Genomic DNA, 19,192 nt, shown 5'->3' with positions numbered 1-19,192 from the left:
GTGTGTATGTACAACAATATTAATAATGTATTAGGCGTAATAGTTTTATACTAATGTCTTGTGACAAATGTATTAATAACACATCTGTCTTATTGAAACCTGCAGTTAGTTTTGCCACTTTTACATACACTAAAATTAGTGGACTCTAGATACTGAGGTGGTAGAGAAAATTGATTTTTTTCCACTAACAAATTAAATACTTGTATTACACTGTGTTGCTGAAGATTTTGTAGCTCAGGATATGAAAATTTGGATTTTGCAGTATCATACTGTGATGGTAAAAATTTCATTACATATTACTCCATTTTCCAACTGATAGCTGCTCCTAATGTTAATACTACCTATGCTTTTAGTTCTGAATATATTTGGCTTCCTAATAAGTCAGTATGGAAGTAATGTTAGGAAAGTAAAACAGCTGCTTTAATGTCATTTTGTATTAATAAAAGGTTCCAGTGTTTACAGTTCAGTAATTAAAAGATACTTTATGGAATTAGTATTTTTGAAGACTAGATGTTTCTAATAAAAGCTTCAAAAGAAATAAGGCACAATAACAACATCACAATGATTAGTATAGAGTATGCATTACATGAGCAAAGCTTATATTTACACTTAAATGATGTGTATAATGTATAACAGGTGGGCCATTGGGCATAGTTATATGTGTTCAACTTTGCATGAGTTACAAATAAATTTATTTATTACCAGGTCATGCAGTCATGGGTTAAGCACACAAGCTACCAACTTGAGAAGTTTACGTTTTGAATAAAACAATTCACTCACAGACTGGTTAATACAACCCAAAATAAGTTTAATTTAGGATATTCAAATACTCATCTACATCAAATTCTCCAAAACTGACTTGGAACAATCCTACATCAAACTTATTGAATTCATTGTTTTTGGACAGTAATTTACTCATTAATAAGACCTTACAGAACCTTTGAATCTCAGTAAACAAATTATAAATTACGTTAACTCAGGATAATCCTTCAGACATAATTAAGCTGTGTAATTCTAATAACAATTCCTCTAGTAGGCTTCTCTACAATTCTGTTGTGTCTTCTGTCAGTTTATTTACACATTCAGCTGGATTAAATCTTATTACTTCTCTTTCTTTGGACGTTATACATTATTTGTTAAAAACATTGTTAGACTAGATAAGAGACAGCAATAACTACTTACAAGGAGTTTGTCCAATGAGTGTTTTCAATGCTTTGTAGTACTGCCATTGTTGAAACAGCATCTTGTGCAAGGCTCAGTGCAATTGTAAATCAGGTTTTCAACTGCCTTGCTACATAAAATCAGGACATTTTATATGCATACATTGGGATAATTACAACTTTTCAGAAGTTCCTTGCTAACATATTTACATGTGATCTTTTCCCACTGATTCGTCATACAAGTTGTCTTCTAGCATAATGACAAAAATGACTGGCTTTTTCTTGGAACAACAGGTTTATTTCTTGTTATTCATTTGTTTAGATCTGCATAAGTATCAGACCAATGAACTTCCAAAGTGTATGAATATAAGCTGTTAAGTGTCTAACTTGTACATATATATTTGTCCATTTGTTGCTTCCTGTTAATTGTTCCATTACTCATTTTTTATAGGGCCACTTCATCTAGTCATGGTGTCTAATATAATAAACATTTGTTGCTTTCTTTAAAGGAATCTCACTACTTCTCGTGTTACAGTCTGAAATGTACTTTACTTCAAGTAATCCCATGGGCTTCTGAGCATTAGAAATTTTCATGACCTTATATTGTTCAACTGGTCCTTCTTTAAGTTTTCACTATATACATATACATTTGCCATTCTTATATTTCTCCAGTTTTTGCCTAAAACTTATTTTCCCAAACTTCCAATATTTGCAATTCAGCAACTACTTCATTCCTCCCATTAAAAGAAATTTTTATTTCCAATAAAAATTTTATTGCACAACCTTAGTGCTTCTATCTCTATCAGTGTGTTTAACAATGTCTACATAGTTCCAAATTTTAATATTTATATTTTCACCATATTACTTCTTTCAACACGGATTCTTATGTTTTAACTAAATGTATACATTACAAGACTTATCATTTTATTCCTTTCATCATATATATGTTAACTAAACATTCATTTTGTTGGTTAATTGAATAACAACAACAAAAAATTCCATGAAAAAACTTTTATTATAAATTCACTCCAATACTACTAATTAACAAGTACAATATCCCCTATGATCCATAGAATATTACATGTATAACCTCATTTCTCATATAATATAATTGACATTGCATATATATATATATATGTATGTATGTTTGTGTGTATCCTTTATACTCTCTATTTTTAAGCACATGAATACTTTATTTTATCAATACTCACACAAATTCTATAATTACATCATAAAACAGTCAGTGTTCTTGATCACACATTTAATGTTTGTAGGGTAAAAAAAAAAGAGTCCAGAAGCCATGCATAAAGAGCACACACCTTTCATGTTGTACAGTGTTCATAAGGCCTGGGCTGGTAATGGCATGATACACTTGTCATTGGCAATTTTCTGTTGGCTGGACATCTATGCAATCAATTTTGCTTTTTAAGGTTTTGTTTCAAATCTTCACAAATGCCTGGTATGTGTACAAAGTCATGCTGTCTTTCCTTCCATTCAAGTCCATGCCACTTGAACTGTCTACTCGCCCAAGAGAGTGTTTGGGAATGGCAGTAGGAGGCAATAATTATCAAGCCACCCCAAAAAAATACCCTTTTTTATTGCTATCTCCTTAATCATGTATAATTCTGCTATGTGAAATCCCTCCACTTACAAAATGGCAATCTTTTCGGTTAGAAGTCCGTAAGAGTAAACATACACTATTAGCAATAACAATACCTTTTTAATCACCTCTGATTCTTGTCTTCCTGGTCATCAATTCACCTTTAATGAAGTTGGAGTTCTTCTCTTACCCATGTTGACTGCTACTTATTTCTTGTTTTTACCTTTCACACTTTCTGTACTTACTGGCAGCACTTTGTTCCATAATCTTCTGTTATAACAATATAACTGGCATCCACATTTTGCACACCAGATGTTGGTGTATTTGTAAATTTTTCCCCTTCATAAAATCATGCTAAACCTATTGGTTTTGCCTAATACTTTTGTTATTATATACATATTTCATTTTATAATTCACTACCCTCATTGATCTGTTAATAATCTATTCCATCTTTGTCACTATATGTTTTCTAAGTCCTAATTTTACTTCTTTAAATTAAACAATTCGACTAACAACTTCGGTATATGACTATTTCACGTCATTCTATCAATAAACAAATAAATTGGCAAATAGATAAATATATTTTGTCACTTTCAACGAAGTGTACGTTCACTACAAATTACTGTTAATTTCTTACCATGTAATAGCTAATGACAGGCCATTCAAATTTTCCACGAGTTCACATACATATTTTATTAAACTGTTTACCTTCACAATATACAACAAATGTATAGATTAATTAACAGCCTACTATCTCCCTATCATGTTTCACTTGATCAGATGACACCTGAAGTTTTCATCTATTAAAACTTCACCAATTAACCTTCCAGCATCTTTGCTCAGCAGGGATTCTGCTGCTACAACAAATTCTACCTGTGGTCCGTCCTCTCTTCCAAAAGTGGCAGATTTACAGCATCATAACTTGCTTTTGTAATGGGCAGCACCCTTAGGGCTAATCGTTGGAGTTTTGGTTATACTGCCGATTACACCAAATTTATTTAGTTGAGGATTGCATTGGTGAGTGGAGTTCACGAGTCACTAACTTGAGGTAATTTACAGTTAGAATAAAGAAATGGATTCCAAGACTGACAATAAACCAAATACATCAACATTTATTAGGTCTTTCCACATAGTATATACTTTTAACATCAATAGTTAAACATTGACGAAATCATTAGTTTCTCACAACTTTACTTTTCACTTAACACTATTAACCAATACATATAGAATATTTCTCTCTAGTATAAGCATTAACTTCCTTTAATAAACTACAATAATTGAACAAGAAAGATAGCAATTCTATACTTCCAACAGAGTTGGACTGGTGTACTTCTGGAGATTGGAAACCTTTGTATTTATAAGCATTAACTTCCTTTAATAAACTACAATAATTGAACAAGAAAGATAGCAATTCTATACTTCAAACAGAGTTGGACTGGTATACGTCTGGAGATTGAAAACCTTTGTATTTATAGTGGCTTGGAGAACCTCAATTCTTCCTGGAGATAACTGATTTTTAGCTCCAGACATGAGTTTTTATATTATATTTTCTCTGTATTCTTTCGACCTTCCAAATAGTATTCCTAACTACCCTCAAGTAGTTGTAACACTTTGTTGATCAATCTGTGCAACTTCCCGGGCTAAACAAAACAAGAACCAAAACTCTCAAGTAATTAGTTACTGTGATGGTGAGTGATATGGTTGCCTTTTTACTTGTACTACTACACTTGTCTGGAGTAACAGATCTCACATCAAAGCACCGATTTGAGGTGCTATCGTAAACTCTTTAGTTGCTTCTACAGTGATACTAACTTGGTGGCAGTAACTTATCGCTGTCAAACTCGTGACTAACATTTTTCTCAGCATCCTTGCTGTAGCTTCATCTTTTATAGCTCTCAACTTGTGATTCTCAATACTAACTAACCTGTTAACTGGGCTTCGCCTAGTTTTTGACCTAATTTTGTCATACAGGCATCCTTACTTGTGCCATTTCTACGTGTATGTGTATCACATTCAGAATACTTAAATTTCTATAGCTTCTTTCTCAACTCTTGAACATTAAAAATACTGAAGCAATTGTAAAATTCCCTCAAACATATCCAATTGCTTCACTTTTATGGACAATTCTTTTTTGTTCACACCTTTATGAGTGACAATCCTTTATGTGCTGACTGGCTGGAGATCGATTTCCGTGTCTTTATGCCTTGCTTGTGAGCGATTTAAGAAGGTTTTTATTTGAACAGAAAGAAATTTGGGCAGCATTGCTACAGTGCTAGACTATGCTTCAAAATTGAACACACATTTTGCAAGTAAATGACTTTAGGTATGGTCATTTTGTAAATTTTGAGATACTCCCTGAAGAGTCTGATGAGTTTGGAGTTGTAGAGTAAATGAGGAAAAGTGAGTAGAGATAATAGAATGCCTTGATGTTGTGTTTGCAATTCATTGGTGTCGAGGCTATAGAAAATTGTAGAGGCCGCAGTGATAAACATATAGAGACGAACAAGCAAGCAGGAGCAGAGTAAAAGTAAAGTCAACTGAAAGAGTAGTTCAGTCACAGAAAAGTTAGAAAACGTGAATTGAGAGAAAGAAGAAAAATAAAATGGCACAAAATTAGTAATGTGTTGTATAACCACAGCACTTCATCCTGAAAAAACATGAAGTGCTGAATCCACCATTAAAATCCTAAAAACAAAGTTCAGTTTAGGGCTCAAAGAATGGGAAAATAGTTCTGGACTTCGAAGAGTCCAGAACTGTTCTAGATTTGAGTTCTATTTAGCACAGCCCTATGCACGAATAAAATGGTAGAAAATACTAGGTGGCATGATGAAATTTTAGTTACCATGGCGACTTGGCACCTGGAATTTGTTGAGGCCTGGTTTAGATTGCCTGTCTTGTCATGATATTTTCTAATTAACTTCTTATAATTTGTTACTAGTCCTGTCTGCATTACCCTTAATGCTTTCAAAATAGCTATTCCTGTATTTGTAAACATAATCTTTTCCTTGTTTCTGTCCAGTTTAAATTTTACACTAGTTTCACAGTTAAGGGGTTTCTCAAACAAAGATAACTCATCTTGCAATCAAGTTAACTCTTTGACTATGGTCTGGGTCGATTCTAAATGTATCCATATCTTCATGAAATTTTACAGATTATCAGTAAACATTACAAGGCTTTCGTACACAAAATACCAGATTTTTAAAATTAAGTTTTAAGGTTTTTTAGTTAATGGTTTACTCATGCATTTTTTCATTTTGTATGTTGACTATTCAACATGCAAAATAATTTTGATCTTAAGATTAAAAATACTTTTATGCATCAGAAAATTGTCAAATTTTACATGCAAGTTCTTTATAACCTCCAGATAATTATGAAACATTACATTTTATATGTTATTTTCTCTCTCCTATGTCTGTACAAGTTTAGTCAATTTGACCAACTTGTAACCATGATAAAAAATTAGGAAATAGATCTAAATTACATATTTTTTCATTCTAGAATGACTACAAATTATAGCACAGAACCACAAATGTGTATTATTAATAGCTGAAATCTCATGAAATTATACATCTCTATATATTTTTTATTTTTATTTTGTAGATCTTTCAGCCGTGTCTGATTAACATTACGTGCAGCTTTATTTTACCGTATCCAGTATTATAAAACTGGCTTTTATAAAGTGCAACTATCTTTGCTTTGTTCTAGTGGACCACTATTTTGTAGAATACAATCACATTTTGGTTGTAATACGTTACATATGATGGCTTAGAAGAAAGGGTTTTTCTTGTGTGGATTCATTTTTGGTACTTCTGTATGCTAATAAAAATAAAGGATTCTGTTCATCCTATGTTTTCTGATCCTGCTCACAGTATTATGATATATCTAGTAAAGTTTTGTTAAGCCTTTCTTCTAAGCCATTACCAGCTGGGTGATAATCAGTGGTTTCTAACAGAATACTCATTAACATTTGAACCACAGTAAACAAATTACCAATTAAGTTAACCCAAAATAATCTTTTAGACATAAGTACTCTTATGTATTTCCAATAACACCTCCTCTAGTAGGTTTCTCAACAAGTCTGCTGTGTCTTCTGTCAGTTTAGTTACATCGTCAACTGAGTTAATTCATATTACTTTTCTTTCTTTGGACATTGATTTTCCATAAATCTTAAAAGGCCTTGAAATTTATAGTGAAAGATCTAAATTTTATCAATTGGAAGACCAGATTACTAAAATAGTTGATAACATTACACTGTTTATTTAAATGCTCATTAATGTATCTGAGACCTTTATAGCGACTAGAATTGTATTTACATGGTTGGTGATTTATGTAGTTTGGGAATTCAAAACAATTTATCCATTACATTATATGATTTTCCAGAATGGACACCAAAATCTAATAAAACTGTTATACATTTCATTATGTGAATTTTGTGGTCTTTGATAGTTTGCTCATCCCCTGGGTCAGATTGCAAGTAGTAATAATCAGATACGGACCAGTAATACCAAGTTCTCAAGTGGACAGAAAAGTTTGCGATCTGGAGGATCGTCTTCGAATAAGGTAGGTTGTGAAATTAAAATCTTTCTTTCTAATAATTGTATGATTGTTTGTAAAAGAACAACAAAAGTAATATTTTTAAACAGCAAATCACAAGATGAAACCTAACTAGTGTTGTCCAATATTTCAAAAATGTATAACTGTTATTTTGTTTTTACTCACTGAAACAAATTTGAAAGAATGTAATACTTGAAGGATCTGTAGATTTTTATGATTTTGTTAACTGTGTGTGATATATGCACTTTTAAAATTGGTGTGATTCAATCTGTCATATAAAGCCTTTTTTTAATTTTATTCAGACACCTACTACAGGCATAACTTACTAATAATAATACGTAGTAGCTCATTTAATGCATAAATTGCTGAATGTGTGATGTATTTGAGTGAAATAAAATGGTGGAATTCAATAAGCTACATAATGATTAATAAAACAAAGAAAAAGAATGATATGCATGATACTTGCTTATTGAGTTACACTGTATATCATGCAGTCATTCAAGAGCAGCATTGACTTGTTAGTTCACAGATTTTCAGCTAAGTATTTTGTTGAAAATCTTGCATTTTATTTTATAAAATCTGGAATCCCTACATGTGAAGCAAAGGATAAACAAAGATTCCTAAAAAAATATTAAAAATACTAAATAAGCACTCAAATTTATTTGTATTTCCATAAGGTGATCTCTCTGTGATTAGGAGCAAAAAGAAGTTAAGAGTTAAAAGTATTTATCAGCACTTGTATGTGAGACTATGGATATAAGGCCTCTCACATCAACTTTATGCACTTAGAATCTATAGAACTAATTTTTTAACAACTTTAAAATAAAATATAAACTGAAGAGGAATAAAGAATGTCAGAAGATGTTTTTGTCAAGACTTTATATTATAACTAGTCCTAACATCAACAGGTTGCAACTCTCATCTTTATTTGTTGACATATGTGAACTGTTTCTTGGGTGATAAGCTCTGATAATGTTATGGAACAGCAAGGGGAATTGTAGCTGTTCATAAAACAAAAATGCTTAATACCAACAATCTTGGGAAAGCACATTTTGAGAATAAAAAGGATATATTCTACAATTAGGGCCCCAGTTTCGGCCTTAATCAATGCCTGAACTGTTTTACAAGCATTTTCAATCATCCTTTGGCATACACCCAAAGAAGTAGATTTGCTTTTCTAGTAAATCAGCCTCAGGGTAGTGAAATTTCAGGATATACCTATTCTGTCATTCAAACAGTGAATTGAAATGTTCTAGAGCATTTCAGTTAGATTCAGGTCAGGATTCATTGGTACCCAAGACAGATTCTGAATGTCATTTTTTTACAACCCACTTTTGTAAATTGTGTGAAATATGGTGTAACGTGTTATCAATCAAACCATTGATTGTTTCCTTTAACCAATGGACAAAGTACAAACCACTTGTACATATTGATCTACAATTTTTGTAAGCTAGATTTCTTAAAATGTTCATGTTTGAAATAGTTAGTTTTAAACATGAACTGTGTTTTGTACAGTGGTATCTTGAACAAATTCCTTCCTTTTAGTTCATCATCTCAATCTTGTTTTTTCTATATACATATCTCACTGGTTCAACTCTTTTATTGTATTCTTATACCATTTTTCTTGAGATCTTTCAAGGGTTATTGTTCAAGGTTTTAGACTTTTTATCAAGCACTGCTCTTCAGAGATTCTATTCTTGTTGAAAATATAAAGTTTAATCTCTCTGGTATACTATAAGTAGAACCAGCATGGCTTAACAGTACTGCTCAAAGTGAAAATTATTTCAGCCTGTTACATCAACAGCAATATTGGTTCATTGTTTCTAAACCTTTGTATCTACCATTTAGGTATAGAATTAAGCATAACATCAAGTATATGATATTAACATACTTATCTTTGCCTACAAAATATTATTGTGAAGTTAAAATGGTTTATACCTCATGTAAAGTCAGGGCTAAAATCAGTCTTGTTGTTTCAGTAGATCTTTAGATAGAGTAGACATAGTCAATTTGACAGCTTTGATGAACTGCAATTGCTTGGTGAATGAAAGAGGACAATGTTTTGGCTTTTATACTGAGGCTTTCTTCAGGCCACTGTAGATATATTCCCAAATTAAGCAAAAATCTTAAAAGGACTTGCCAGAAATTTAATGTTAAAGTTTATTTTAAACGAGGAAAAGTTTTTCAAAACATCCTTTCTAAAGTCAAACATATAGATTACTTCTTGGCTGCCAGAGATTCATGATATTTAATTCTGAATTTTTTAGCAAGGATTCATATAAATCCTGGAAAGTCCTGATAGTTTGTAAATTCAATTCCCAGGCCTGAAAAGTCCTTTAAAAAAACCTAGTCAAAAATCTTGGTAAACTCAAATACCTTCAGCAAAATATTTTGTGCAGACATTTTTAAGTATCAGCAAATAAATCATTCCTGTTTTCAACCACTATTTTAAGTCCTGTCTTGCAATCCATCATTGTCTTATTACCTTGTAAGTAGAACAGTAACTTAAATGTTGCATGACAATTGATTATTTTTCCAACCCTAAGTATATAATGAGTCATTTACTGTATGATTGTGTTGTGTAATGATTGTATGACAAACTTTTAATACTGACATGTTTAACTAATTTTTCTAACACAATAAACATTTTACTTGACACCCTGCATGAATATTATTGTATTGGGATAGGTACTGATGGAATGTGTGTGCACTGTTCTTTTATTAACTTTACTGTTATACAAGATGTTCAGTTATCTGCTCCATCAGAAACTTATTTTTTTTAGGCCGGTAGAAAATTTAAGTTGTGAAATAATTCAGTTCTTTACTTTAGTAAATGACTGAAAACAATGGTGTTTCAATATTCATATCAGTCAGGCTGGCATTGTGTGGGCATTAACTTGTGGGGAGTTAGTAAAAAACAAGTTGATTACCTTATACTACTTTGAGCTTGAACAAATATGATGTTCTTATTCCTAAGTTTCAGTGTTTCAATAGTGGATTTTTGGACTTTGTTTAGAGACCACACAGTTCTTGTTATGTTATATTTTAACTAATAAAATAGTAATAGTTTAAATTTATGTTGAAAGAAAAAAAAACAAACCAAATGGTGAATGGTCCATTTTGCAACAACAAATATCTTGTTTCTAAAACAGCTTCAATAGCTTTAACACATCGGTTACAAATCTTTTTGGCTTGAGGGTCACAAATATAATTTCTACAACCCTGAAGGATTACTAGTTTATCAACCTATAAACAAATTTATTAAAGTATGCACTAGTAAGGACTACAAATCACAACATGTTTAAAAAAAATGTGCAATTTAAAAAAAAAAGATTAAAGTTATAACGTATTTCCATTTCACACAACTCTAATCTAATGCCACTTCTGTGGCTGAAGCCCATAAGCTAACTTGTTGATATCTGGCTGTAGGTTAGTGGTCACCAGTATAATCAGGCCACTCATATTCCTCTCCACAAAACGAGCAAAATTTCTGTTTTTAATCAGCTTCACCATAGAAATTGTTTGCTCGCATTGTGCCAAACATAACACTGAGTGGAAAAAAGGCAAATGGCCGATTCTGTGAGTGGAAGCAGTCACCAAAATGAGATCATATCTATCTCAGTAGGAAGGGCTGGAAGTTTGGGAAACTGACCTTCAGGATGGTGTTGTACTTCAGATCTATAATTTCTATTTGAAGCTTCTCCAATCAGCTGATCTTGTCATCAGGAAATATAAATTGCTTCCTTTTTTTTCTGGTCAACAATAGAGCCAGCTAGTAGGAAGCAACAGCTGTACTTCTGATTGTTGAGTGCACTCTTTCCTGGCAATGTACACTTGCAGTAATTCAGAGCTCATTAGATACTTTACATCATGGTCTGTATGATTATTGCTGTAGTGCTTTTCCAAATTGTATTTCTTCAATACAGAAACACTAAAACCACAAACTAAACAGGCTGGTTTTCTACCAACTCCCATTGCAAACATTGTTTTCACTAATAAACTCATGACAAGGTATATTGCAATTGCATTGTTCTCTGACTTTTACATTTTTGATTTCATTGATGCTGTAATAATTTTTACATCCACTATTTTACACACGTAAACTACTCATGGTATATTAGAGACTCAGACAAAGCACTAGACTAAAGTGACTAGACACTGAAGAGCGTGGCTGCCAAGTGCAAGTTAAACTAGAACAAACAGTTTCTTTGGTCACTGATTTGTGCAAGTAGTTAATGTTGTGTTTTACTGCATTTGGTCACTTTGACTCTGTGCCTGTATGCCAAATGTGTGTTTATTGAAGGTGCCACAGTCCACTTTCCAAGACACTTTTAACCATTCTGCTTTATTTTGGAAAATGGTGCCTTAGCATCCTCATAAGTCAGTTTGTTTGTGTTAATTAGTTCTTTAAATTGGTGGTTATACTTTTCCAAAGTCTTTCAAAATTTCTTGTTACATGCTGTTTTTTACATTTTTATGTCATACTCTTCTAAAATTTCTAGTCAGGGGTTTGGGTTTGTTTTCACTTTTACATCTTTTTTTCCAGTTTTCTCTCACGGTTCATTCATTTTTCTTTCCAACTGATCAAACCATGGTTAAGATATTTTGAAAATTCTCTCAATTTCTGTGTGACTTCTTAAACATATTGGTTTTTAGCAAACAGTCGTACTCCAGTGTATTGAAAAATTGAATAATGAATTATTAAGAAATAACAGATCTTTTGATTTTAGGAAAATCTATAAGTAGCTGAAAATGTTTAAACTATTTCTGTTATAAGATCTGAATACCAAAACAGCAAAAAGCAAGTACAAGGATTTGAATAATAAAAACTTGACTTCTATAGGATTGTTTTTCATTAATTGAATGTATTCAATTACACTTGCTTTATTAATGTCAGAAAAATCCTAATGCAACAAATGCTTAGCAACTAAACATGTTTTATGCAATTATAAAAAATATATAGATATTCATATTGCAGTCACGCTATCTTTGAAAGCCTGTAAGAAAAAACTAATTTTATTAGTAACAATTTTCTGTGCTTACAATTCAAAATTTAATTTTTTTATACAAACAGGTTTTACATAAAGGACACCTCAGTAGAGTTCACTCCTTGAAGAATGATTACAGTGGATATACTTCCAGTGGTAGTAGCAATAAGAATACTCCTCAGTCAGGAAAGTCTCGCCTTTTTCCAGCTAACATTGTGACAGGCGTTTCATCTTTCATTAAGTCCCGTGGTACTCCTCAGAGTTTGACAATTAAAGAACGAGAATACCAAAAACAACTGGAAATTCAAAAGAAACAACAGAAAGAACAAGAAATCCTTCGTAAGCGAGAACAAATTCTTAAGCAGAAGATTGAAGAACAAAAGAGGTAATGTTTATGAATGCGTATTCTATTTTCTTAGCCACTTTTATTTTACATATTTTGATAAACTTCTCTCATCCCCAATAAGTATGGAATATTATAATAATAAATGAAGAATTAAGGATCTCAAAAATTAATTGGTAGATTGCTTATAAAATATTAAGGAATATATTGATCATAAATTTTATACAAAATTAAAAGAAAAAAGAATCGCATCTGGAAAATTTACCATTGTATGCCTAATACAAACAGAAAAAATAGTAAAACAACAACAACATTTTAAATAAGTTTTACTTGTCCTTTTTATGTAGTTGTATAAACACAACCAGGGGCAGAGCATCAACAGTGTATTGGGTATAAATGCACCACAAACTTTAAAAAACTAATATCTTGTACAGTCGACCTGTTGCAATTATGAAAATTCTCTTTATGCTATTACTATTCATGCGTGTGTTTTGTGATCATAACAATTAATCTTCTTGTCTTCACAAAAACAATTTACAAGAAGTTGTGTTGATTATTACAGGAATTATCTTCATTTTTTAAAATCTATTGATATGTAAATTTTAATTATTCATGAAAACAAATGAATAATTTAAAATGTTTTAGGTAATAAATGAAATGTTTATTTTCGTTTTAATTATATTGCACATTTTGGAAGATAAATGTGTATTCTGTTGAGAAACATTTTTTACATAAATTACTAAAATAATACCTTTAATTTTGCATATATCTTCATTATAGAGCCAGTCATTTTTGGGTGTAAGATGTAACAGGAAACTCAGAGGCTGAAACTTTGAAACAAATACATGTTAAGCAAAAATCTGAGTAAATTTTTGTAGTTTTGACTGTTAAAAATATGATTTATTAATTACAGATGATTTCCTTCGTTTGATGCTTGTTATGTGGAAAAAATCTAAAGTAAAACTTTTCACATTCTTTTTTCTTCTCTTAAGATTTTTTATGTCATTAATTTTGACACAAGAAATATGAAGATACAATCTTTTTTTTTTGACTGTGAAATGTACTTAGAATTAATTAATGTATGTTCAGGAAACGAGAAGAAAGAATGCAGAGAGTGATTGAAAATAAAAAACAGCAAGAAAAGGAACAAGAAGATAAAATTCGTCATCTTGAACAACAACAAGCAGAACAGTTAGCCCTGAAAGAAAAAGAAAGGGAAGAACGCCGAAAAGAAGAAATGAAAAAGAAGCAAATTTGGTAAGTGTTACAAACTAAAACCGTGAAACTATTTTCTGTAATTTAGAATACCCTATTTATTATTATTTTATGTTATATTTAATACAACACAGTGAATATTCAGTTATCAAAATAGTTTTAGTATGAAAATTTTGTTCATGGTTGTGTTGTATAAATTTTGTCTGATTATGAAAATATTTCCCAATTCAGAAGTCCTTGAGGGTGAGTGTGTATCACAATTCAGGTGTAGATGTTAGAGAAAATATAAATGGGTCAATAATAATTGAACACACAGTTAATTCGTGTATTTTTAATTATTTAGTCAAAATTTCAAACATATTTAACCAGTAATGTAGTTTCTTAAATCATTGTAAAGTTTCAACAATATAAAATAGAAACTAACAGATTATTGTGTATAATTAATGGAGTGACCAAAAAAAAATAGTAATGACTGTAATGAACATTCTTCCTGTGATATTATCATATTTACCACAATAATGTAAAACTTAGATGAAAGGGATAACTTGATTGACTATGCTATTCCATATTTAAAATTCAGATCTTAAACTTTTTATTAAAAAACATTTAGAAGTTTAATTTATTTCACAGTTAACAAAGAGTGTGACATGGGAAGAGCTTATATTAACAATAGGTTGATGCTGATTCTATAGGTGTAGTGTGATGACACAGATGACATTATTTGTGAAGAAAAGAAGAATGATTAGTGATATCACAAAGACAAATGGAAAAAGTGCTTGTTTATGCTTTGACATACAAAATTTAGGTATTACTAAGCAAAAATGCATTCCTAAATTGGCTATAATCATACAAATTTATTTAATATAAATGCATCATAATTTACTTTAAAATTCCAACAAACAGTTTAACAGCCTAGCAAACACCAGTATAGGTATCCTTTTGAACTTTTAATACATTTGAAAGTCTGAAATGAAGGAAAATGTAAAATCAAACCAATTTTACTACAAAGTTGTATGTTACCATGTAAAAAATCTCTCTGAACAGAGTCTAAAGTAAACAAAAATATTTCAATATATTATGTATTTAAGACATTGGTTTAAAGAATATTTATAGAAGCAAACTTCTTTTTGATCAGTATTGTTAATTACAATGTATACTGATTAAACATATACTTACTCTAGACCATCAATTATGTAATGTTCCTTAACTTATTTGTAAGTTATTTTTCAGTTTAAATGTTTTCCCACCAAAGAATTGGAACATTTCTTAAATACAATGAACTGTGTGGTGGTTGTGCCAACAAATAAACATCATTGATTTAATATAGTTAAAACTTAAGATCATTAAAATTGTCTTTTTGTGGTTAATTTATTTATGGTTATCATAACTACTGATATATTCTGTTGCTATTAAAAAGTATATCATTTTTCCTATTAACCAAAAATGTCTCATAATAAATTCTAAGAATTAGTTTTCATGGTGTGGTTGAGATTTAAAAATCTACTTTTCTAAATTTAAAAAACATGCAAGATAAAAGAAAATGTAAACTTTTAGTCTGGGATGTATATATATATATAAGGTATATAAGGTTTGAAAAGTACAAGATTTATTTTATTAAAATCATATACTACTCATTTATGAACTGTATGGATAAAATTTTTTATCAAACAAAAGCTCCCTATGATTCTTTTGCTCAGAAATGACTTTCCTTCAAATCATTCATAAACATACACAGAATGTGGGAACAAAAAAACATGAAGCGCAGTATGACATATCACAAAAGTCTAAACTTGCCGGAGGGACTAATTATAAATTAGCCATTGTTGATCATTGGGAAGAGAAATTAGAATTAGTTATTTAGTGTAATAAGCAGACATAAATATATGCACAAAGAGCTATTCATATAAATATGCCTAAAACAAAAGGCATCACGTTTGAAAGACAAAATTAGGGCACAACCTACATTATGGGAAGGGTACTCTAACAAAGAGCTATCTACATACATATAGCATATAAATACATATATGAGAATTAACCACTTCATAAGCCTCGCATGTGGAAAAATATTTAGAGTAATTGTGGAAAATTGTAGGCCTGAACACTGATATTTAGGTTTTGTGTTTTTCAGTGTATATTTTTAAAAAATCTGTTTATTTGTAGCTCTTTTATTTAGATATCTTAAAATTAGTGTTTGTTTGGGTTTTCGTTTTATGTAGATACCTTAAATTTGGTGTTTGTTTATCATTCAGCTGCCATAGTCAGCTTAGCTAGTGAAACTGTCCCTGAAATTTCATCTGTTGATCAGCAACAACTTAGTGTAATATTTCATACACCTCAAATGCCAAGTTTTCATAAGTTCTCAGACAGTTGAAATTTTGAACACCCATTGTTCATGTATTATAGCAAAGTCAAAATTATGTTTTGTAACAATTGTATCAAAGCAAAAGTAGTTAATTCTTTTACAACTTGATGTGATGTGCTTCAGGAAAAGATTATCAAACACAAATACAGAAGAGTTACATTATTTACTCATTTTTTCTTTAATTTTTATATTGATGAATCTTAATTGTTTGTTTAAAATCAAAATGTAGATTGTCTCAACCCATGTGCCAAATATTTGTTTCAATTGTATTTGTAATAATTTTTTTCTAAAGTAGGAATAATATCCTTAAACCCATTAAATTTGTCTTTTCATCAATTTTTCAATAATCTTTCTTGTATGGGTATATATATATATATGTCACAGATTGATTGTTTAAAAGTTGGCTTCTAGTGGGCACCTGTTTTTGAAAGTTGGTGACAGAAATATGAGGTTGGCAATTTTTTTGACTCCAAACATTTTATGAGCCAGAGCAGTTCATTGGGTTTATCTCAGCTGCTGTGTGAATCCTCACCTCTTTATACCAAGATATATTTTACCCCTCCCACAATGTAATTTGTATTGGTTTTATTTGTCCATTTTTTTCTGTAGTTTGTTTTTGACCTTTTTTGTTTGAATACTTTTGTTGGAAGTAATATAAATGTTGTGTAATCTTTTTAAATAAGTATTTATATGTATTAAGTTTTCTTGTGAACCTACGATTACAAAATACTTACCTGATGGTAAGAGGTATGGCACACCATTAGAGAGAGTTATTGTTTAGCTATCAGTTAGGTTGTATGCAATAGGGGAAAATTGTGAGCTGAAGTTAAACTAGCATGTTAAATTACAGTGTTTGTTTAAATGATTTATCTGTCTAGATGTTATATCGTCATAAATGGTTGTACTGCTGTGCTCTTTATTTTTAATGACAGATAAATTATAAAGTAATGTCACGTAAAAGAGTGTATCATCGTTAATATAAGCATTTAAAAAAGCAAATATTCTTATAATGACGTGTCAGTGATGCATTTAAAGAAATATTTTTCCTACGTGGCTACCCTTCAGATGAATTGAAAATAAGGTCTTTAGGGGTTTAATTACAGTAGTGTGTATTTTAGTAATTTATCTTTAAATCAAGAATTTGCTTACTTTTATAAAAATTCATTGAAAGCAAAGATGAACTGTTAGCACAATATAGAAATTCTGTAGCCAAAATAACTTAATTTTCTGTGTTTATTTAGTCTAAGAACAGAAAAAAACAAAACAAAAGAGTTCTGGAAACAGTTTGTAAGATTTCAATATAGAAATTTTCAGTGTCTAAACAGAACTAGAAATTAAGAAATTTGAGCATTAATTCATACATATTTATTATTTAAAACCAATCAATCCACAAAAACTGACAATCTATATCATATGAGCAGCTGATGCTGTGTATCTTTTCCTTTACCAGACCTTAAAGTCTTAACCAAAGTAACAAAGTCTTTAAGTAGTTAAGATTGTGATTACTAATACTAATTTTAATCATGCTCTTTATTTTAGTGTATGTAACTGTATATTTTTGAAACTAAATGAACAAAACTGGTTTAAAGCAGTCACTAAATGTTTTGATTTACCAAAATTAATAAAATGAATAATACATACAGAAGTTATTTGTGTATGGAGAGACATCTTACACTATACAAATATGTTTTTCTGAAAATATTTAAGTATTTTTGGAAGTAATTTCAAATAAATATTCTAGAGTCTTTTTGAATTGCATGATGGTAACATTAGTATGGTAAAAAATCTACTGTACTCTAGTATGTGAAAATTCTTGTGTTGCTAATAAACATGGAGGTCTAATCCTATTTATTTAAAAACATAATTACAGTTAAGATTCAACATTTCCAAAAAATTTGGAAAACATAAGTTAGGTCAAGAAGGTGTTGCACATAGGGCACTAAATCTGTATGGAATGATTGAGACTAATAAAGACAAGTTAGTGACAAACCTTTTAGTTAATCTTGCACTCAGTATCACAAATCTGTTCTTAGTTTGGAACTTTGATGAAAAAACTGTAAAGAATAATGTAAAACTGGCTAATTCTTTAAAGTAAAAATTTTCTTTTTATTGACAAAAAAAAAATAATGGAGCCTAGAAATCTGTTTTATATCAGTGCTAAAAACAGTGTGCTCAGATGTTGAGGTAAATAGTTCTAGTTAAATGGAGCCTTATTGTAAAGATCGGTTTTATTGTGTGAGATGTGCTTGAGATTTTTCTTTAAGACTTGGTGATGGTTATAAATTTGCCTAAACATTGATTGTGAGGGAGATAAAAGATTATCTCAGTATTTTATTTTTAATTTTTAAATAAACAGATACAGAACATGTAAGGGTAAAATGTTTTAAGATGAAAAATAATTTGAAAAATATTCCAGGAGAAAGAAAAAAGAAGCAGAAATTGAAGAGCGACGTCAGCAAGAAGAAGATGCTCGATTAACCAAATTAAGGGAACAGGTATGCAGATACCGTCAGCTGTAAAGAAAATTATTTTTTTTTTCAATACTATTTCCATATTTTTTTAGATCTGAATAATTTTTCTATTGTTTCAGTAAGTTTTACTTGTATGACCCTTCACAGAATTACAAAAATGAATGGTCTAAAATAGGTAGCAATTTTTAGCTGTACATGAGCTGTATGATACGAAGTGATGCTGGCCATACTTTACCTAATTGAACACAACTTTGAGGTATAATTGGCAAATTGGAAGAGATTTATAACCTTATTTTAATCCTACATGATCAAAGGCACTGCCAGTTGTTTACAACCATAATATTTACTAACATTATTTAAATTATTAGTGAACTGGAAGGTATACAATATTTATAAACAAAATATTTTCTAAAACAACTTAAAGAAATGTTGGACTCGAAGTGGTTTACAGTCATGGTGTATACTAACAAAGTAATGTAGGAATGGAAGTGGTTTATAG

At 30.4% G+C, this 19,192-nt stretch overlaps 1 protein-coding gene across 1 annotated transcript in view; it reads left to right on the top strand.

Moving 5' to 3' along the window:
• Positions 1–19,192, top strand: part of LOC106465574 (inner centromere protein-like) — a 62,160-nt gene that overhangs the window by 33,936 nt on the left and 9,032 nt on the right. The window contains exons 8-11 of the mRNA XM_022393496.1: positions 7,207–7,320; positions 12,389–12,687; positions 13,735–13,902; positions 18,639–18,717. Of these exons, the coding sequence (XP_022249204.1) occupies positions 7,207–7,320; positions 12,389–12,687; positions 13,735–13,902; positions 18,639–18,717 (660 nt within the window). The remainder of the gene's footprint in view (positions 1–7,206; positions 7,321–12,388; positions 12,688–13,734; positions 13,903–18,638; positions 18,718–19,192) is intronic.

Source organism: Limulus polyphemus, unplaced genomic scaffold, assembly GCF_000517525.1.
Source record: "Limulus polyphemus unplaced genomic scaffold, Limulus_polyphemus-2.1.2 Scaffold1987, whole genome shotgun sequence".
NCBI lineage: Eukaryota > Metazoa > Arthropoda > Merostomata > Xiphosura > Limulidae > Limulus > Limulus polyphemus.
This window is presented reverse-complemented; position numbering and strand designations above follow the sequence as displayed.